General features: G+C 39.4%; 1 protein-coding gene across 5 annotated transcripts in view; it reads left to right on the forward strand.

Moving 5' to 3' along the window:
* ATP2C1 (ATPase secretory pathway Ca2+ transporting 1) overlaps positions 1 to 22,315 on the forward strand; it is a 64,451-nt gene that overhangs the window by 12,434 nt on the left and 29,702 nt on the right. Inside the window, exons 1-5 of one of the 5 annotated variants that reach the window (XM_055806733.1) lie at positions 2,006 to 2,200; positions 2,658 to 2,904; positions 18,671 to 18,781; positions 19,706 to 19,822; positions 21,475 to 21,564. In XM_055806733.1, the coding sequence (XP_055662708.1) occupies positions 18,713 to 18,781; positions 19,706 to 19,822; positions 21,475 to 21,564 (276 nt within the window). In that variant the 5' untranslated portion in view covers positions 2,006 to 2,200; positions 2,658 to 2,904; positions 18,671 to 18,712. Of the gene's footprint in view, positions 1 to 2,005; positions 2,201 to 2,539; positions 2,559 to 2,657; positions 2,905 to 18,670; positions 18,782 to 19,705; positions 19,823 to 21,474; positions 21,565 to 22,315 lie in introns of those variants that run through there. The other 4 variants (XM_055806731.1, XM_055806732.1, XM_005242247.4 and 1 more) reach the window with 4 other exon arrangements.

The raw sequence follows: 22,315 nt of genomic DNA on the forward strand, positions 1-22,315 counted from the left end.
ATAGTGTAGAGGCATTCAAGTATGCTGTAGATGTAAACGTTATCAGGACCTACAAGTTGGTTTTTTTGGGTTTTTTTTTACATTTAATGAGAACATCTGATATTGAAAGCAAGAGCTACCTGTTTTAACGAAGTGATTAAATGTTTTACCTAATGTGCATTGGGTTTGTGTTGAAATTGAGACACCGTAACTAGCATCACAAGTAGCTCAACATGGTTCTTAACTTACAAACAAGTTAACAGAAGTATCTTGGGGAAGAGTAACTACCTACTTGTAGTGGGGTACTCGTGGAGTAACCATGAAGAGATATTCAAGTAACACAGCAACTATATGGGACAGGTCAGAAATTATGCATTAGGTATTCTCAAACAATTAACCTGCTTGTTGTCATCTTATTTTCCAGAATGCAAACATCTAGGGCCTGTACTTTAAATCAGCACTTGTAACTCTTCTTTACCTCTCAAAATATATTGACAAATTTATATTAGCATTCAAACAAATTTATCTTAAAGAGCTCCAAAAGAAGCAAGTATGCTCTTTAACTTCACCTTGTTTAGCTGATGGATTCAAGAGGCATGCTGTTATGGGTTGGGAAATTTAATTAAAATGTTTAAAACTTAGTTCTGTTAAATGCTTCTTATGAACTGACAATGACTGATTTTTGGTTTATTCTACTGCTTAAGAGAAACAAAGCCAAGGTGACAGGTCATTAATGGTGAGATGTCAATGCAATCATATTTCTCCTACTGTGTTGTCATGCTTCTTTAGAAAGCCCTGCAATTAGCACGTCTCTCTTAGATTTTGACCTTGAAAGTCAAAAGGCATTTTGTTCTTACTAGTGCTGCGTGTCATACCTCAAATACAAAATGTATTATCTCAATAGAAATTACTTTAAAAATTTCCCCAGCCTCGGAGCTCAGCATCGGAATTGTGGTTTCAAGCGATACTCGTTTGGCATCTAGGTAAACATAATGGCATTGGTAAAGCATTTATTTTTTCCCACAGTACTTGAGCAGGGGCAAGGGCCAGTGGTTATGTGGTTGGTACCTAAAACCAGGTTTTAAAAGTAGTCACCTGAAGGGTTTAAGGTTCTGTATTGAGTCTGGTGGTGGGTGTTTGGTTGGTTTGTTGGAGTTTCGTTTTGGTTTTTTTGCTAACATTTGAAAGAGCACGAGGATTTGTCTGTTGATTCAAAACTAACTGGCCTACAACTCCAGGCTGGGTGTACTGTAACGCTAAAAATAGCAGCTACTCCGTCCGTCTGTGTGACACTAGTTTTTCACAGAACTACCGCTTCGGAGACGGGCGGCGCGGAAGGCTGCAGAGCGCTCCGAGGCCGGTGGGTGGTACGGGATTCTTTCCTCCCACGACCGGCCCGTGCCCGCAAGGCCGGTCCCGGTCCCCGGCCCCCGGCGGGGCACAGGAGCCGGCCAGCCCGGCACTGGAGCCGGCGGGGCCGAGGCACGGCCCGGGCTCGGCGGCGCTGGGGCCTCTCGGGCGGGGCCGGTCGGACGCGCTGCGGCGGCACCGCCGCCCCTGGCTCCTCGGCCGCCCGCGCCCCTGACTGAGACCGCTCGGCACTGCTCGCGGCTCCGCGTCCCTCACGGTAACGCGCTTTCTCTGCCCGGCAGCGAGGTGAGGAGGCTTCGCCGCGGAGGCGGGCACCGGGGCCGTAGGCCTCCACGCCGGGGGCACCCCCCGAGGCTCCAGCAGCGGCTGGGGACTTAAAATGCGTTTATTTTCGTGGCTCGCCGCGCAGTGGCGGGGCTCTCCGCAGCCTGCCAATCTCCAGCCCGCGGCTGCGGCCAAAGCCCACTTCGCGTGCGTGGCTGAGGGGGGTGACGGGGCCACTAGGGCCGCCCCGTCGTCCCCTCGGCAACCTCCCGCACGCCGCTGCCGGCAGGGAGCCGCCGCTTCCCTCCTGCGGCGCAGGCGCCCCTGCGCGCGGTGGGGGGGACCTGCCCGCCCTTCCGCTGCCGCGCCCCGCCCCGTCCGCTGCCTCCCCCTTCCCCCGCCGCCCGCGGAAGTGAGCGGAGCGGGGATGCGGCCGTGCCGCCGCTGCTGCCGCCCCGAGCCTCAGCGGTGAGAGGCGCCGCGAGGCGGCAGGGACGAGGCGGCGGCGGTGGTGGTGAGGGAGCTGCCGCTTGCGCCTGTTTCCCCTCCGCGCCACCCTGCTTCCCGCGGCGGCCTGTGCCACAGGGTGAGCGGGCGGGGCCGGGGCGGCTGAGGGAGCCGGGGCGGGAGTCGCCGCGGGCAGCGTCGGGGCCGCCGAGCTTCAGGGAGCCGCCGCTTTCCTCCCGCCTGGCGCTGAGGGGACGGGGTGCGGGGAGGGCAGGCCGGGGTATGCGTGGGTTACTTGGGGTGAGGGTTTATTTTTAGGTGCGGGGCGTTCATTCCGAGCGGAGCCCCTCCCCGGGCGGGACAAGGCAGTTGGAGGCGAGGAGGAAGCGGCGGCGCTGCTCTGTGCTGCTGTAGCTGCTGGGCAACTAATCCTAATCCTTGGTGGCCTCTGACAGCTCTGCGGGCTCCCTGCGTGCGTGTGCCTGCTCCGCTCTGGCGTGAGTGCAGAGACCGTGGAGACTTACTGGGTTCGGCTGTGGTTGGTTTTGTTTGTGTTTTTTTTTTTTTTAAATATCACCTTTATTTTCCTTTTTTAGCGCTGGTTTCTCTTGCAGATGTTGCTGCAGGTGGGGGCAAAGGGAGCAGTGTGATTGCCTGGGATCTTGGGGCATCTCTCTCTTCACCTTTCAGCTCCTCCTCCAGTGCTGCTGTCGCTAAAGGCTTTTGTAACTATCGACTCAAGTACAATTTCGATGGAAAATGAAGGTAAAGGTCTCATCAGAGTCACTGGCTTCATTGGAGCTAAGAGGATTTTTGCATGCGATTTGGTGACAACTCCAACTGGTGCGTGTGTATGTTTTACCGTTCCAGGGGTTTGCAGGGTTGCTGTCGTGTGTCAGTCTCGTGGTAGGAATTCTGATCTGCGTTTTCTAGTTTAAGAGTTGTAGGACCATTGCTTTTCCTTTATTTGTACTGCTTGCTTGTTGATCTAAATAGACGTTATTTCCTCTTTTGACAGATACTCAAAGCATCCATGGCGTATTTTAGTGCTCTGTGTGTTTGAAATAGAAATCTCTTATTTAGGGGCTTCTGAGCATTAGTTGCTTGGTATTTTGCTTAGATTATATGATTTCATTAAAATTCATCTTTCAGGGTGAGATTGAGAAGCAATAGTTGCATTTTTTTAAAAAAATATTTTTTGTGCGTATTTTGTAGTCTTAAAAATGACTGAACTTTGTTCTCTTGGACAGTATTTAAATAAAAAGTGGCACTGAAGTTTTGAATTCTACCACTTGAAAGATCTTGTGTGAAGTTGTAAACTCTGTGTACTGAAAGAAGTTGCTCTGTTAGGCTTTCCCCTTCTTGTCTAGCTTGTAAATGACTTAATCCAGAGAGTTATCTCAGTTTTAACGTATTGGTCTTCAGTTTATGCTTGGGGAACCTCAAAAGCCCCTTTGCATTGGTGATGATGACTGAGCTTCATTAATGACTTTTTTCTTTCCTTTTCTATTTGACTCTGGGTTTTGAAAATACCTGAAACATTTTTATTTCTATATATTTAAGAAAAAAACTTTTCCCTCCACCTCCACTTACATCATCAGTAGTTTTTGAAGATATTAGATGGATTTTTTTTTTTCAGGTAACTACTGGATTTCCTTTGCTATAGGTTATGTGAGACACAGGAGCTCTTTTTCTTCCCACCCCAGTCTGAAAAGAGAGGTACTTTTTAGTAGTATGACTTGAGTGAAGAACTTAATTGAATTTGTAGGTAGACTAACTGAATTATTTTCTGAGGTTGAATATTGTTCCGTTCTGACTTCCATGACTGAAGAGTTGTAATTGCAAAGTCCAACCTATGTTGAAAACTGTGTAGGTTATTATAACGTGGGATTTCTGAACTCTTTTCTAACTTAAAAATAAATAGTTTTCTTAATTGTAGTGATCATATCTTCCAACTGAATGTTTGTAATAAAGAGCATGGAACTTGCTAGGTAGAAGGAATTTTGAAGTGTGTATGAGAATCTCTAGAAGATTGATCTTTGTTCTGAGAGGCTAGATAGCTGATAGAAGTAGTGTCGGTGCCTTTGTGTTTCAGTCACCGGGTTGCAAGTAAAAGGTCTTTGAATGGGCAGCACTGAAAGTGGGGGAAGGAAAGCAGATGTAATACCGTTGAACAGAAAAAACAGGGTGGGGGAAAAAGAGACCTAGCTGACACTTATCTGCCAAAACTAAAACAGCAGGAAGACTTAATGCTTTTTAGTTCTATTACCAAACAAATAGTTTATCATAGATGTAGTTTATAATCAAGCTGCATATGATAGTATGGTCCATTCTAATTCTTCTGAATGCTGGTAGCACAAAGATGGCATTTCTTAAGTTTTTTATGGGATAAATAATGTTTAAAAATTGCTAATATTTGTATGATAAAAGTAATGTGAAAAAAGCTTTATCTAGGGGAAAAATACTTCAAAAGATTATCAGATGCCTATTTCAAAGGCATAAAGAAATGCCATAGTTTGTTGAGGGCTTTCAAAACGGAGTAGACTTCTGGGGGTAGAAGGAAAGCTAAACTCCAGTGTGAATAAAAAGACTGGTTCTCTTAACATTTGAATTACTTTCTCTCCCCTCCTTCCACACGCCCACCCGCCGTGTCATAATTGACTCTCCAGACAGGCACATATATTGACAACTGTCTACTGTCTGTTTTGGTGTTCTTGGTATTTCTGAGCCATCCTTTTTCTATATGTTTGACATTTTGAGACAGCTAGGCACTAGCAGTGCTCGTATTGGAACTTTTCAGAACTCTATTAAGGATCCTTAATGTATTTTCTCCAGGAGACAGCTGAAGAATCTTTGTAATCTCATAGAACAAAGATTGCAGTTAGACTATCTTTAAACTCTTTTATTTTGTTTTGTAAGATTGCATTTGAAAGGTCTCCTTACTTGGGATACTGAGCAAGAGATGGCAGATTTCCTGCCCCCCACCCCTCCCATTTGGATGGATATTCAAGATTGGGAAGTGATAAGGTGGTTTGGAAAATTGTTGTTTTCCTGTGTTAATTCATTACTCACAGGCAGTATTGTATGTTTGCTCTCAGTTAATGCTTTGTCCCAAGACTTTTGCAGTTCCTGTTTCTTGTGTTAGGATGATTAAACTTCTGCAAAAATCCATGTATCTCATGGTAATGGAGAAGAGAATTTCCCATCATAGGAAGACTTTGTATTTCTGTTCAGAAACGCCGAATTTTGTGACTTTTTTCCGTAAGTGGAGTTTTTTCTTACTGTAGACAGTAAAGATAAGTTGCATAGAGAAAACGTAACTGAGTGCAAACTAGGCTCTCTAATTTTTGGTTCTCTGTGTTAATGCCTTTGGGCTGTTTTAAGTAATTTTCTGTATTGTAATCTGTTCGTTCGTTCCCCCCTCCCCCCCATCTTTTTATCAGCATCTTTTAGATTGTGACAGGTTCTTTTTTTTTCTACTGAGGAGTGTCTTGTAGAAGACTGCCTTTTAATACGAAAATAAGGTTACAGTTTAGGCTACATCAGCTTTTTGAGTTTCTCTACTCTGAGGTCAAACTATGATTACAAATGTAAATTGTTAAATAGGAGCACTGTTTTGTTACCAAGGCCCTCTGCAGCATTTGTTTTCAGATCATTAAGTGCCTAACGGAAGAGGTAAGAGTAACATTTTCCCACTTGTAAACTAAAAAGACTTTCCCAAAATTATGTAGAATGTTGGTACAAAAACTCAGACCAGACTTACTGTAAGTAATAAAAACATCATGTGGTGATTCTGAAATTCTCCTTAATCTTCGTTGTTTTGAGTCCTAGTTAATTTCAGCTAATTGTCAAAGACTGATGGCTGTTAACTTCAGCCTGTAGTCTGTCAGGAGTAATTTCAGGAGTATTTTGATAATTAGATGAATGGTGAAATATAAGTCAAGATTTTTTTTTTTTTCTTTGAAAAAGGTGCTTTAGTTCTTCACATAATCCTGAGATGACAAATAGGGTTTTTTTGTCATGTGCTGTTGAATTTCTTAATGATTTTCATGTGTGTTTTTCTTAAATGGTGAAAATGGGTTTAGTTTCTAAACTAACAGATTGAAGATCAGTAAATAGGTTTTGGTTTTGGGGGGCAGTGAGTTAGCACCCTGGACTAGCTCATCGTGGGTTAGGCAGCTGTAAGTGTAAGGGGTGGAGGATGTATACGTGGAACTGACAACAGAGGGGTAAGGGATACCTGTAGCAGCAGTGACTTGAAAAGAGTGTAAATTGTTCCAGAGTGGCATTATCAGTCGTTTGTGAAAGTAATATCCAAAATAATCAACTAAATTTGTGATGGGAAACGTTAGAAATTCTGAAATGGACTTGGTGCTATTACAGCAGTTCATGTTTCTTTTGACATGTAGATAATTTCTTAATAATGTAGTAGGTAAAAGAAGAATTTTGATATTCATTGATTGCTGCTTTTTACCATCTACAGCTTGCAGAAGATCATAACCCAATACTTTACACCTATGTTAGCAAAAAAGTCACATCTCTTGTTTAACTTGGAGGGTAAGGTGAGAGAAGAGATTCCCCCCCCTCCCCTTTTGTTAAAAAGTGGAGTCTTCACTGAAGACCGGTTCTGATAGATACCTGCCTATCTTTTAACAGTGCTGTGTTAACTTTAATAACTAAGTTAACACAGCACTTCTCTTGCATTAGAAACATGTATTTTCTTTTAAATGGAACAGTCGGTGTCATCTTTTAATCTGTTGTTTGACTGTTGATGGAGCATTAGATAGCTTTAGTCTTTTCTTTCCCCTTTTTCCCTATGCGGATAAATCAGAAATGTTAAATCTATAATAATATAGAAGTGGTTTAACATGGAGTCTGCTTGAGTGCAGACATCACAGAGTGTATGTTTAGTTATTTTGCTAGCTTTGTACGTCCTTTACGTGGAGGGTCTATCGCATAATCTCTTAGTGAGTTAGGAAAAACAGTGTAATGAAATGTGTAACGAAAATGCAGACAGTTCTTAGGGTAGCTAATTTAACCGAAGAGAAACAAATATTTTCACTTGTCACTCTTCACCAAAAAAACCCTGTGGTGATCTTGGGATGCTCTTCTGTAGGACTGAATGAAAATGGTCTCATTACTGCTGAAAGAAGATCTTACTTTCAGCTGTCTTCCTGCTGTCTGCATTGTCCTGGCTACTGGTTGTTGAGTTTGACTGACTTGCTAGCTTGGTGGAAGGTTAGTCCAGCCCTTCTTTTCCCTAGCCCCCTGTTGAACAACTTTCTGTTGAATTAGTAAATTGAATGGGCTCACGAAGTGCCCAGTTGACGGTGGAAACAGTGAAGGGCAAAGGAGTGAGACCTCTTCCTGTTAGAACAGGCAGACCATTAGCTTAACTCAGTTCTTTATGTAATTGTAGCTTCAGTTCAGTATAAATTCACCCATAGGCCGTGGTGGAATTTTGCAAGAATGGAATAAGTTAATAAGATTTTAGTTGATACCTGTTTTCGAGTTCATGAAAGCATTCAGGTGATACCTTATTGGCAATGGGTGATAAAATTGGCATTTGTAGTGTGGTTTGTAGAAGCTAGAAGGAATGATGAAGTTTCTGTGCAGAAAAGAGAGGGAAAATAAAATACAATAATCAAGGTATAAACTTTGGACAAGCATCTATTTCTAGTTATTTGCTTTGTAAACATTTTATCCTAACAATTAGAAGGATTAAAATGGATAGTGGGTTATCAGATGCAGCCTACAGAATCTTTTATAAATATTTTTAATTCATAAATTTTCTGCAGCACTTTTTTTCTGCATACATAATTCACCAAAAAAAGCTTGGTGAATACAATGTTGCTGCTTTCTTAACGCTAATTATAAGAAAGCTTATTAACATAAGTAGAGTAATTATGCATTGAGTTATGTTTGCATTTAAATCAGCACTGACGCTAGCTTGGTACTGAGACCTGTTGTAAACAGTAAGTTCAGGATTTTTTTGGTTAGAATTTTGTCGCATTATGAAGTAACTGCATAGCTGTCAAGCATATAATTGTTGATTGGGTCTTGGAGCTTCACTTTTTTTATAAAACAAATACTGAGCAAATATTTTTGTTCTTTTTGCTTAATACAATTATGGCAACTGAAGTCTGCACATGTCATAGATATTGTAGTAGTATATCATAGGGTGCTAAAATTTTTACTAGTGTTTGCTGTTTGAGTGCCATCCTTCATTTTGAGAAGCTCAGCAGTTAAGTGTGTGAGATAAAGCAGTCTATTGGAGAGGAGCCATGTGATCTTATTTCTGAGCATAAATGTTCTCTTCTGGAAAGTTAGCACCTCTCTGGCAAGATAATTGACTGATATTTAGACCCAAAGGTCTTTTGACCTTCAACTTCTGAAAGATTTCATGTGAATCGGGATTTAAGCAGAGGCGTATGCTGTTTGGAGTCATGAGAGGTGGCCATCGGTGCTCTTCCTTGGGTGATGAGTTTCTGAACTGGCCCAACGCTGTTATGTATAAACTTTGCTTTCATCAAGGTACTAGCATTGATTTGGTCATTTTAGTGTGTGCTTAGGATTCTGTATCTTTTTGTTCTTCTGATTAATAAGTAAATGCAAAATGTATGAAATGTTCAAGCAGACTTTTTCCAGTGTTCAAGGAGTATTTTTGAACAATAAGAATCAAAGCTGAATATTTTGGTCAACCAAATACAGATTGGTCTGATGTTTTTTGTCAGTGCATTCTTGGTAACTGATGCCACCTCAAGGCTTTCAGTAACCAGGCTTTAAATTAGTCATAGTACATCCTCCAGAGTATACAGGAATGTTCTAAATGGTAAATCTTTTGTAATGATTGAATGCAAAGTTTCAATGTTTGGTGTTCTTAAGTTTCAAGTGTGTACTACATAAGTGAGCTAAAGGAAGATAAAGTGGTCTTGGGGTTTTTAGTCTGAATTTCTGTTGCCATTACTCTTACAGTCTACAGCGCTGCAGTTGAGTTAAGGTATCATTATTTTTGTGAAATATTTTTTGTAGCTGAAGAGGAGGCAAGTTGTCATTCACAAGGCTTGCAAGATTACCACATGGTATATATTACAATTACAGAAAATTGCCCAGCTTTATTGTTGTGTTGGTAGCCTCAATTGAACTAGATGTCCTACTTTCTATTTTTTAAATTAAAGAAGGCATGTTGAAACATCCTGAAAGAGTAAGATGTATTTCAGGTTGTAGGGACTTGTTTCTTGGAGAAGTCTTTTTTTTTTTTTTTTTTTAGAAGATATTTTTAGTACTTGAAAGTAGTTCTTGCGCTTTAGACTGCTGTAGAGTTAGTAAGTTGTATGTTAAATGGAGCATCATAGTTTCAGTCACACTGACTGAAGTAGATGGGGTTGGGGATAGGTTTAAGAAAATGCTTCACAAATGTTAAGATTGGGCAAACCTTGAGATTTAACATGGTCAGTGCCAGTATTCAGATCTGGTCAGAAATGCCAAGGAGCACAGTTCTGTGTTACGGCTGGTGGTTGGCCATAGTGAAAGTCCTAATCACTGCTGAAATAGTATTTGAATACACGGCAGGTTTTTTCAGGCTTACAGGCAGTTTAGCAGGTTGTTCTCATCAATTTGGGTATTTGAATTTCTTTGGTTATTGCGTGGTGTCAGTGCTAGGTTGAATATCACCCTTTTTTCCATCAAGTCTCTCAAAATAACACACAGTAGCAAGGGGCTGGAACTATGTGACCTCCCAGGATAGAAATTACTCTGCAAGGAGAACTCATCAATGCAAATTAGTCTTACTCTTTCCTTCTGGCTTTTTTAGAGACAGAACTTTTCTGTGTGCACTTCCTTTGATGTGGTAAAATGTTTAAACTACAATACTGTTGAATAGGAATCAATTTCTTTGAATATTAGAATACATGGCTGCTGCAGCTGTTTCCCCAGAAGTGAAAATTCATCACACTTTTCCAAAGGAGTCCATTCAAATGAAGATAGTAGACAGTAACTTCAAAGCCTTTAAAAAGTACTTTTTATCCTGAGCAAACAGTGCCTGGTAGAAAACAAGTGGCTCATTAGTCTGCAGACTTGAACCTTTTGGGGTGGGAAGGGACAGCTCTTTGTTGTGGCAAGTAAAATACACTTTTTGCAAATTGGTCATGGTTGTTTGTATTGAATGAGTGTTGGCACTTACTTGTCACTCTAAGAAAGCAGCATTATTTCCCATAAAGGTATTTGACAGGGTATAATACTTTCTGACCAGGTTCTTTTAGATAACCCACATATGGAGGGTGTAACGTTTACTATCAAATGTACGTATCTGATGATACTTGATATGTGGGATTTCTGATTTAGTGGATTGTCACACTTGTGCTATGTTTTCAGTATATTTTCTAAGTTACACTTAGCAAAATACAGAAATACGCAGGCCAATCACAATGCCAGTTTGGTTCCTGTTACTAGTCTCTATAATGTGCTCACCATCGTGATGCTGGGCATCCTCAGGTGGGGGATGCTCTCTTTGAAATTTTGTTGGTTGTTCAGTGCATATGTTGGACTGAGCCACATATGCATCCCCCACCCATGCTGGTCTGGCTAACTGGCATTCACGTTTTTTTGATGAAATTGAGGAGAAACATTTACAGCAGTAGAAGATTCACTCAACTGACATAGCTGTTTATCGAAAGCAAAGGCCACCGTCTAGTCCCCGTTGTGTTGAGGTAAAGTTAGCCTCCTTTCAACAGCTGTGGTTAGTCACACTTTCCACTATTTCCTGAGCTTCATGGGCACATGGCTATTGCCCGTCTCTTCTGAGCCTTGTGTTATAGGGGTTTATTGGTCAGTCACAGTATTTGAGTATTTTTCATATCTAAATTTTCAAGGTTTTGAGGCTCATTAGAGAAATTGCTAGTTGAGAATACAGGATGTACTTGGTCTTTGATTTAATCACATACGAGGTATATTACACGCAACTTTATCAGTGGAGTCTGTATAGATGAAGCCTTCCTGAATATAATGTCCAATTTTATGTGCATCATCAAAGCATAGATAACTAGTCCAAAGGTCAAGAGTAAGATATTAAAAAATTAAATTTATTTAATGTTAGTTTGTAGCTTGTCTGCATCTGTAGTTTGTGAACTTAATTGCACTGATTTTTATAAATTTTATTAAATCTGAATCCACTACACTCAGCTACTCCTACCTACTGCATCTATTAGCATAACTGGTGAGTTTCTCTGGAAATTTAATTCCTGTTAAAATCTCGCAGAATTGCAAGGAGGAAGTTTCGTCATTGTCACAACCATGTTGGGTAGTGCTTGTTCCAGAATGAGGGCGGGCTCTTCATGTGCTCTTGTCCACCCTGTCTCAACTTTTGGAATCCTGCTGGGCATCTGGGGTTTGCTGCTGGGTAGGCAGTTGATCTAAGACTTTTAACTGTTGAGTGTGCTTAATGTTTTTTTGTTGTTGTTTTTTGTGCTTGGCTTTTTGCTGTGTGTTGTCATCACTTGGTTATTGTTCTGTAGCTGGGACTTGTATCGAGGTTATTGAGGTTCAAGGAGCACCTTGCCTTCTAGACAAATGAGGGAGGCAAAGATGGCAGAAACATCTAGTGAAATAAATATTTTTGAGGGCATTGTTGGAAAGAGGCTCTGTGGAATCACAAGCATGATTCCTGATGCTGAGCAATGACCTATTTAAGTGGAGAGTTTGAAGATGAACAATGAGATGGTTAAAGATCTGGATCTCTGAAACCTCTAGCCACCACCATGTGCTTATGAGTAGGAGAAGACTTTGCACCAATGCTTCATGTCTGATGGAACTGACAGAAAACAGGATTACTTCTATTTTGGGTAAGAGTCTTCTCCTTAAAGATTCTTTTCTCCATCAGGAGTCTTTGCCTAGCAGGAGCTGTTTCCAAAGTCCACACACACACACACAAACAGACTCAGGCCTCTATGCCCATTGGCGTCTAGTTGATCTCTAACCCCCTGTGCTTTCAGGATTCCAGACAGTGCAGAAGAGGTAAGCGCTTGGTATTTTATTATGTTACTGTGTGCACAGATGTCTACAGTAGTTGATCTATCTGTCATTACCCCTCTGCACCCACCATCCTGGCTCTGAATTGTAGAGAACTGGAGAAAAATATGCTTAGTAGGATCTGAGTTCCTGAACCTTTTAGTATCCATCACAGAGTTTTATCATACAAAAAGTCCAGGAAATGGGAAGCTTGTAAGTTTCAGTCTGTTTTGTATTCAATGAAATACCTTTTTATTGTGCTCTTGAACACTATTGCTTTTTCAGTGTGGGGAAGGTAGATAAAAAAATGGAAGCTAATTCTTCTGGTGGGTGAGGAAATGCTGATTCTTTGGGGATCCCAATAAGAAAGCGACAAACACTTGCAAGGCAGGTGACTATTAATAACTCAGAAAAAGTGATAGCAAGGTATAAAATTGTAGAGGAATAAAGTTGGGTTAATTAGCATTGCTAATATACAACTGTGGGTTGGCTTCAGGGGTGGTGGGTTGACTGATGTAGATAACTGCACCAGCCACACCTGCACCTTAAGTGGTTGAGAGCCAGTGAAGAGAGAGCAGCCAAATAAGAGAGAGGAGGAAGAAGCAGAGAGAAAAGAGAGGGAGTGAGCACATGTGTCCTAGGTGAGGAGAGACTAGGAGAAGGCAGCAGAGGGACTGGCATGAAGAGTATGCTGGTATGAGATGGTAAAAGACCTTGTTGCAGCCAGCTAGTTTGGAGAGTGCTGTGACATAAAATCATATGTTCTTTCTGATGCTGGGAACCCTGAGATGATATGGCTTTGGATGGATCCCTGGTCAGGGCATGGCACACTGTAAATCTTGTCAGTTCTTGAGTTAGCTAGTACTCTTATGGGGTTTTGCTCACAGCAGAGATTCATCAATCACTAATAGCAATTGGGTTTGGAATGTGGGTGTTGAGGTGTCCCTTGGATAACATGCTCTGATACCCTTATCTCATTAATAAAGCTGTAGTTCCTGAGCAGGTACATGTGATATTTCAAGTGGAAAAGACACTGTACAGTATGTATAGTTAAGAGTAAATGCACATCAATTACACATCGATTGTGTGCATTCATTAATTTTATTATTGATTAGACATGGCAAGATTCAGTAGCGATCGTATGGTATCCATGTTAGTCATATACCTGGATGTGGGTCACTAACTGCTTGTACAATATTAGTCTTACAGATTGATCAGTACAAAGAAGTTGAAAGGCCTTTGTAGTACTTGAGTTGGCCTCAGAGGGGTTCAGTTACACAGGGACTAATGGGGTAGATTCAGGCCGACTTAATCAGCTGTTCAGGTGGATGGGAAGATTCAGAAGAAAGTGATAGGTATGGTTAAGATGTAACTATAGAAAGCATGCTGAGTCAGTGCTTCCAGTCTTTTTTTAACATTCACAGTTTTGCCATGGTGTTTTCTGAGAACTCTCTCTACTAACCTGCAGTTTGTCAGTTTCTTGTGTGGTAGGGTGAACACTTCTGAGAGTGGAGTGTTCAAACGCAGGTGTCTTCTATGTCAGTTTTCTGAAGGAACTTCTCAAAGAGCCAGCATTTCTCTCAAGTATCTCAACTTAAATTTCATGGTTTTGAAAACCTCTGGATTTTTTGTTTGGTGGTTTTTTCCCCACTTTTACTGTTCTCTGTAGTTTTGTTCCTACACCACCTTTGTATTTTGCACTTTTAGGTCAGTTGAGTAACTGTATGTAACATTTACAGGACTTTATATTAGCAAGTTAGCCAAAGTGTTTTGGTCACAAGTTTGTCTAAAAATAGGTTTTGCTGCTGGAGTGTTCTAAATTTTTAGACCACTCTTGGTGAATGTAGGTCCTGCCATTTGCATTCTCTGAGCAAGCAGAGCTTCCCCTTAAAAATAATTGTGAAGTTTCTCAATGTCAGTGAGCCCTGCTGATTGATAATGGACTCTTCCTGCTAATCTGAGAAACAGAATGGTGTAAGTTGTTGGTACTTTGTATTGATCGTGGTAGAAAGAGGGTAGACATGCTCTTGTAGCGTATGAGGAAGAAGAAAGAGTAGCACATTACTGGTAACTGGATTTTCCTTTAGATAAAGAGAACTCCGAATTTCTGGTAGTCTAAGCCTTCAGATGAATTTGTATTAATTTCGATAAACATACTTTGGTCACAGTTCTGTGGTCATATGATTAATGTGTATTTCTTGGCCTAGAAATAGTGGTGTACATTGGAAGTGGTCCAAGAAAAGTCCTTCCCGAGGCAGCTATTTATTTTTATTAGCTAGAATCCTGCTGCTTTGTTCTTTGGTAGCATTGCAAGTAGGGAATGGAAAGCTGTAGTCATAGCTCCAGAAGCTTCAGTGGTCATGTATGTATGTGCTGCCTATCTGATATAGCAGTATGGGCTAGTACAATTTCTTAGCCCAATTATCCATATGAAAACTTGGCCTACAACAAAGAATTTAACTGTATAAGGTATCAGCTGATAGATGCTTGAAAACTAATTGCAACATAGGATGGGAAGACATCTTACTATATGTGGGTAGACTCCTTTATTGTGGAACACTGGTTTTTTGGGGGTAGCTTCTGCTAAAAGGTGTTGCAGAAGCCCAGCTCTCCAGTGTATAGATCTGGGCAGCAGTGCAAAGCACTGTAGAGCCTTTGCCAACAGTCGAGTAAGTAATCTTTCTCTTGCTTTGTGGAAGTAATGCATAGTAAAGGCAAAATTACTCGCTTAAATATAGTTTTTGTGTTCTAGCAGATAGCAGGCACTCTTTCTAACTATTTTTTTTATCTGAATCTGTTGGTATAACTTGCTTTATATGTTGGAAGGGGGTGATGAAGGGAGCAGTAATCAGTTTCTCATTGTCTTAAGCAACTGGATTTAATTGGTAAAGTGTTAGATATTTGAAACACTTCTGAACTACAAGTGTAGCATAATGCACACAGATTGTAGAGGTTTTTGAGAAATTAGATGAGGATCCATCCAGAAGAGTCTTAAGATATCTAATTTTGCTCTAGAGAAAGGAGCTGGCTATAAAAAGACCTTCTGAGCCTTTATTTTTCTAATCCTATACCAGATTTTCTCTACATACAGTAGAGTTTTCTTTGTAAAAAGTGGGAGATGATATGAATGAAACACACGTTCAAAAGTAATGGCTTTTTGAGTCTGTCAAAAAAAGATTGTCAAAATAGGCTTTTTGTAGTACAATCCTTCTGTGCTAGTGAAGAGTTATTTGGAAAAGCCTGGTCTCTGTTTAAAAATACTTAACTTCTTAAAATATCCCTAAAAAGCATGTTAGACTTTCTGAAGTCCTAATTGGTAATACTAGGGAAATGATCTGTAATCAGTATCCTTTTTTGGAATTGTTGTTTGTGTTTAGCATATGTGTCAGGTGGTATAGGGAAAAAGATTTTTCTCCAGATTAAAATTTGTAATGCTGGTCAGTTGACTTTTGCCTGCTCTTACTGGCAAAGCTTGATTGCTCAGCATTTTTGTTGAATGTGGAGTCATCTTGGTCAAAGTCATTTGTTTGTGAGTTTGTTTTGAAACAGCACTTAGGCGTAATGATATTCAGCCCTAAACTGATGTTTGGTAGCTAATACCATGAATGTGGTATCTGTTTTTCAATAAAGATCAAAAGCTAGTACTTAAGATAGGAAATCTTAAAGAAAACATGAGCTGTAATTCTGTAGGGTGTGTTATCAATGAGGGGAGATTGTGGCAAAATTCTGGGTGAATTTTCGGTTTAGAAAACTGAAACACAAGTAAGGTTAAAATCCAAAGTATAACCATGTAAAGTATGAAAAGTCATAATCTCCAATGGCAATTTCCTGAGAATTGATTTAACTTAACATTGGCTTGTATGTGGACATTTAACAGCAGCTGTTAACTGGGTGTGTTAACTGCAAAATAGGTGACTTAGAACAAAACTTTCTTCCTAGGGTGTGGGAGAGGAGGACAGAGGATGTCTGAAGAGAGATATATGAGAGGAGGATGGAGAATGTCTGAACTGGCAGGGGATGAGAGAACAGCTGGGTATTGTGAAGGAGAGTAAGAAAGATAAACATGGTTATCTAGTAGCAAAAAGGTGTCTGCGTGCTTGTAGTGAATATAGCTATGTAACTGCATGAATGGTTTCTGCCTTGAGCCTGGTGGTACATATAGCTGGAATTTGTATCTGGGCTCAGAGATATAAATATGAGCTTCTCTGTACAATAAAGTGTCTCTGGTTGAACCGCAGCTGGAGTCTGTGCCTTCGTACTCCACAAAAGGGAATGAATCTTGTGAGCATCAAGTGTTTCGTGAATTCTGGTAAAAGTGGTTGTATGCTTAAATCAAAGGCTGTCTGTCTGCATGAAAGACTGAGTGATCATGATGATGTATCACTTCCCATAATGACATTTTGGGGAAATGAATCTGTAGATACCAAAGAGTATTTTATAAGGCTTAGGGTCACAAAGTCTGTATTCTTCTTAACTGAAATACCTACTATTCTGCTGCTGCTGTGGTCAGCTTAAGTTGATTTAATAATAGTTCGGTGTTGTAGAGGGAGTCTGTGGTGCTGTATTCCATGAGTAGCCTTAGACTGTGAAGCAAATGTTTGTCCCTCTGGTCCAGAATAGGTCTAACCTTGTTCATGTAAGGGCTTTTTACCACTGGGTTTTGTAATAAGACGCCTTGTTAGGACAGAATTATACTAATAATTTTGGTTTTCTTCTGATGTTGAAAGTAATAGTTCTTTTGAAATATCTCAAATGTACATAAAATGTTGAGAGAGGAAAAGCCTGTTGTTTTGTTGAACCATGGCTGAGATATTTTTGACTGATTTTTTTCTTATCTGATTTGAAACATGTAAAGGTATTTGAAAATGATAACTTGGTGGATAATTTTGTTTATGTATTTATAGTGTATAATAATATGTATTCACCATAATTTTAAAAGACTACTTACACTGGTGTAACATCAGTGTATATACTTAAGGTTTCAGTAAGTACCTAGCCAATGTTAAAGTGTATTTAAGTCACATATTTTGTAATACTCCAGAAATTAGGCCATAGACTTTCCAATTCTGGTCTTTGCACAAATGCATCGTTAAAAGGATAGTAAAGAACAAAACAAAGGTCTTGCAGTGGGATGAAATATAGAAACTGGAGTGGAGGTGTGGCAGACCATAGCTGAGCGTTTATTCCTGGCCTTTGCTGAGCTGCATTCCAGCTGCTGAGTCCTGCTGGTTTCAGTCTACAGAAAGCTGAGTGGGGCCCAAGGGACTCCCCATCTTTGGAGGCCAGTAAACACACCGTTAAGGTGCAGTTCTTTTCTCTGCCATCTCCCCTGCCCAAGAGCTCAAACCCACACCCCGTTTCACCTGCCTCTCACCTTAAGTCTCTAGACCTGCTTTCTTAGAACTACAGTGAAGGAGCAAGTCTTGTTGCTTTACTGTTTGACTAGGAGCTACATGGCAAGTGTAGAGAGTTTCCAAGGGGTTCTCTTGAAAGTGAAAGCGCGCGCACTTTCACCTTTGCTCATTGTTCCATTGGGCCCCTGGGATGAAATCTCTGTGGAGTCTCTTTAGGTAAGGAGCTAGAACAACATGTACTGAGTTACATAAATCTCAGCTATTCTATTTGAGTACATGGCAAACTGCATTCAGGATAGAAAATGAAGATTGTCCTACCTTTTTTAGGGGACAAAAATGCTGGAATCTCTTAATGTATTGTCATCTTCAAGTACTTTATCTTATATTTTATGTCTCAGCATCCATGGAGGAGATTTATATATGACAATTATTTTTTTTAAAGCATAAAACCACCTATTTGAATTCTGTGACAGTATTAATGGGAATACAATTTCTGTGGTGTGCATGTTTGCATGTTAGGTGTCTTCCAGTTAATGGAAGGGAGTGGATATGTGTGGCACGATGGGACGAGATATTAATTGTGGGTGCAATAAGGTAGTGAGGGGGGAAGAAAGAGTACCATTCCAGCTTCTCTTTTACTAAGTAAGAATTTGGAAATTCTGAAGCTTCATTAAATATCAAAGCAGTACTGAGCTGTGTGGTCAATGTTGCTATTGCACTGTGTTGTAGTTCACAGAATTTTCACTTTGGAAAATTACCAGAAAACATTGCTTTTTATAGCATTGACTTAAAGTTTTTGTACTATAGTCAAATTTTATTACTTTATTTGCATCTGTGCTCATTTGAGGTTTTCTTAATGTTGTTTCGCCTTTCTTTGTGTACAAGAAATGTGAATAGGCCTGCTTAGACCACCTTCATTAATGAGTAGAAAGTTGGGGCAGGGAGTGATTACTTTCTGACCAGCTATTGGTGATAATGAGCCTAAAGGATTATGAATTCATTTAACTGTTAGGATCTTTGTCATCGCTGAACATGTCATTAAAGAAATAAGTCTTCAGTTGCATGTCTAGCATTTTCTTTTATTATTGTAGGTGGTACTGCATGAAAATAAGCTGAACTGTAGATTTTAAGTGCAGTGGTTATCAAAAACTACCTTTTAATGACATTAATACTGTATTGCTCTGGTATATGTTTTTTGAAATGAAATGGTAGTGCACTCTTTCCCTTCAGACTTTGATTCTATTTCTTAGGTTGCACGTCTTGAAAAAATCCCTGATGGTGACAATGAGACAATGATTCCTGTACTGTCTTCAAAAAAAGCAAGTGAATTGCCGGTTGATGAAGTAGCAAGCATTCTGCAAGTAAGTGATTGATTTTGTATCTCTTAAGAAGACACTGATGTTACCAAACAATAAGTTTGTTATTTCTTAAGGACAGATCTTGTCATTGGATGTCTGTGCATTGTCATGCAGTTTGGTACTGGCTATTGCCTACTTCTAAAAGCATGTTGATTTTTAAATTGTTACTTGAAATATCCTGATCTAACATTTTTTTTTTTTTTTTTAAATTGAGGATTTGGAGGGGGGGGTGGGATTCAGCTTGAAAGTGTTTGGATTTCTGTACGCTTTGTATAAGATTTTTTTGTTAATATAAACGCCAGAGTCAATCTTATTAAATTCTGTCCTCTTTCTCATAGCTATTGCTTCAGTTTCTTTAAGGAATCCTTAATGTCCTTAATTTGTTTTGGTAGCCTCCATTTTAAGTGGAGGAACAGGACTGGAAAAGCTACCCATTGACAGATTTATGAACCATTGAATCTGGGTTAATTTTCATGATAGATGGTCTTTTTTCATTCTCTGTATGCTTGACTGCTTGAGGCGTACACAGTGGTAAGAGTTTGTCACTGACAGCTCAGACTTTGAAGCTATTGCTGTTTTTTGGCTGTGTGACCAAACTCCTGACATAATCCTCAAGGGTCTGAACTGTGCCCATAGTTTGGCTGCTTGTAGAGTTTCTGCAGGGAAGATCAGCAATCTTTTAGAGATGTTAAACAGCATCTGCTTCTGTAGTAGTTCTGTGAATTTTTTGTTGAATCTCTTAATTACTGCCAACTTGAGTTTTGAAATAGTTAGCTTATATTGTTGTACAAACATTAGTACCAAGTTTGTCTTTCTGATACCAGCCAAATTTGTATAATCTAAGGCTATATATTTAGGTGTTGGAATTCAGTTTGGAGTCTTACCAGTGTAATTGCTGACTGTTTTATTCTTTTCATATTTTAATAGGCTAATATTCAGAATGGCTTAAAAAACTGTGAAGTTTGTCATAGACGGGCATTCCATGGATGGAATGAATTTGATATTAGTGAAGATGAACCACTATGGAAAAAATACATTTCCCAGGTTAAGATTTTTGTCCTTTCTGCTTTTTGGTTTCAATACTTGTCAGTAGCATTGAATTTTATTTCAATTTACTTACCTTTTGTCTGCATGAACATCTTCTGATGAAAGTGGGGAAAATCTAGTAGAACAGGAAATGGCAGCTTCTGTAATTCATATCTGTTTTGTGTATTGAAAAAGCTTTTATTTAGATATATGCCAGTTTTAATTTAAATCTAATATCCAATTTAATGAAAATCTGGTGGTTTAATTACATGATTTGTTCTTGAACGTATCTTCATAACTAGCCAAAGTAGTACTGTTCATAACTAGCCTGAAGGCTGGAGAAGTAGAAAACAGTTCCCTGTAGGCAAACACTCGAGCACGAATCACACTAAGGTCAGGCACAGATGCATATGACTGTTGGTAAATATTTAAATGGAACATGAAGTATGAATAACTTGATAGACAAATTTTAAACAGCAAAATGGCTGCCTGTGAACTGAGGGTAGAGGTGTGAGGCACCTTCATTCTGGTGTTGGGCAGAACTGGTGAAAGTAAAGTATGATATTTTTTTTTCTATTACTGTGATTTATCTCATATATATATATATATATATGTGAATGAGCATGTGCAGCTTCCCTGAGTGGTGTGTAAGTGTCACTACTTCCTCTAGCCTACCTCTCCTGCCCCCCAGCTACACAAGATATTTACAACTAATTTTCACACAGAAGTTCTTTATAGTGAACATGTTGACATGAAATACTTTGGACACTGTTTCCTGCACCTTGTCTGAACAACAGCGCCATAAAGTTCTGGAGTAAACCCTGAAGTAATAGATGGTTAATTCTAAAGACACTGTTTTACTTGGGAGTGACTAAAAAAGGTGTTCAGTGCTCTGGTGATGTGATATCGGTGAGAACATCATCACATTAATGTCCCCGTCATTAATGTTTTATTTTCCCATGTGTAGTATCAAATTAGTCAGATCCATCAGAACGCTTCTAAAACATATTATCCAAGTCTATTTTAGATAGGATTTATTAAGATACACATTTGCTTTGAATGTGCTTATGTGCACTTTTAGAATGCTCTTTAATTGTAGGAGTGGGTTCTTTCTTGTAATATTTATTTAAAAAACCCCACATGTTAGCAACCAGTTGTCATGTACAAGCATGATTCTTCTTTATTTTAGCCTTAAAAATCTGAATAAAACATATGATCTAAAAGGAGAGCTTCCATCTAGTAAAAAAAGAAATAATGAATTGAAAGTTATGAAATACATTGCTGCCTTGATAGTGATCAGTTGCTGGTAACAGGATAGCCTGTTACCTCAAAGACAGTTTGATATGTTTGAGGCTTCTTTTTTTTATGTTTAAATACAGTATAAACAAATAAAGGAGATGATTGGTTTTGTTTTAAAAATGTGAATCAAATGTAACAAGTGTTTTTCCCGTTATATATCTAATACGGTCTTTTCAAGGTCTTTGATATTTAAAAAAACCCTCAGGTAAACATCTGAACTGTACAGAGTCAGATTTTCTTTGCACTGATAGGTTAGAAATATTTTATTTATAGAATAATATGTTTCAAAAGTAGATTAGATATACTTTGAGGGGTAGATAAAATGGTCTTTCTGTCAAGTACCACTAAATTACTGTTCTGTTTAATTTCAGTTTAAAAATCCTCTTATTATGCTTCTCCTGGCATCTGCAGTCATCAGTGTTGTAATGCATCAGTTTGATGATGCTGTCAGTATCACTGTGGTAAGGAATTAAAAATTTTATCTTTGGGAGTACTTCAGAATGTGTGATCGCATGTACTTTCAACATCATATAAATGCCAATGTGGGATGATATTACCTTATTCTAATTAATGACTTTGATTTGTATGCTGTCATTAAATCTTTTTAGCTTGTGACTGGATTTGTGTTTTAGGGTTTTTTTTTTTTTGTTGACTGATAGCAGTAACACATATCAAAATGCATCAATGAATAATTATCTGCCTGCCTCTCGCATCTTTACTCTTTCATTGGTTGAAATGCTTGTCTTCAGGCATGTGTTGCTATGTAATCTTTGTCTTAAATTATGCTTTAATTGCAAATTGAAACCAATATAAGCCTTCTATGAATTTACTTGCAAAATGTAATCTTTTAATAACGTCAAAATAAGTGAAGTCTTCAGAAACAGCAGATGGAAGTCCAAAGCTGAAATAATTTTTTTTTATAGAAACTTGCAGTTAAATAGGGTGCTAAACTAGTGAGCGAAATATAGTACTGCTAAACATTTGCTAATGACACAGAAAAATATTATCATCCCTTTGACCTTTTTGGGGTGACAGGTGATAACTGAAGATTGGGATTTCAGTATGATCAGAGGCAACTTCTAGCTGTTTTGTCTTGGTTAAGCTCTACACTCTCTATGATGAGTTTTCTTTTGTAATTAACTGTAATTAAATAAGGGTAACTGGGAGTTTGCTCCTAACCCCTCTAATTCTTTAGAGAGTGTAGTTTTATTT

Source organism: Falco peregrinus, chromosome 5 (assembly GCF_023634155.1).
Source record: "Falco peregrinus isolate bFalPer1 chromosome 5, bFalPer1.pri, whole genome shotgun sequence".
Classification (NCBI taxonomy): Eukaryota; Metazoa; Chordata; class Aves; order Falconiformes; family Falconidae; genus Falco; species Falco peregrinus.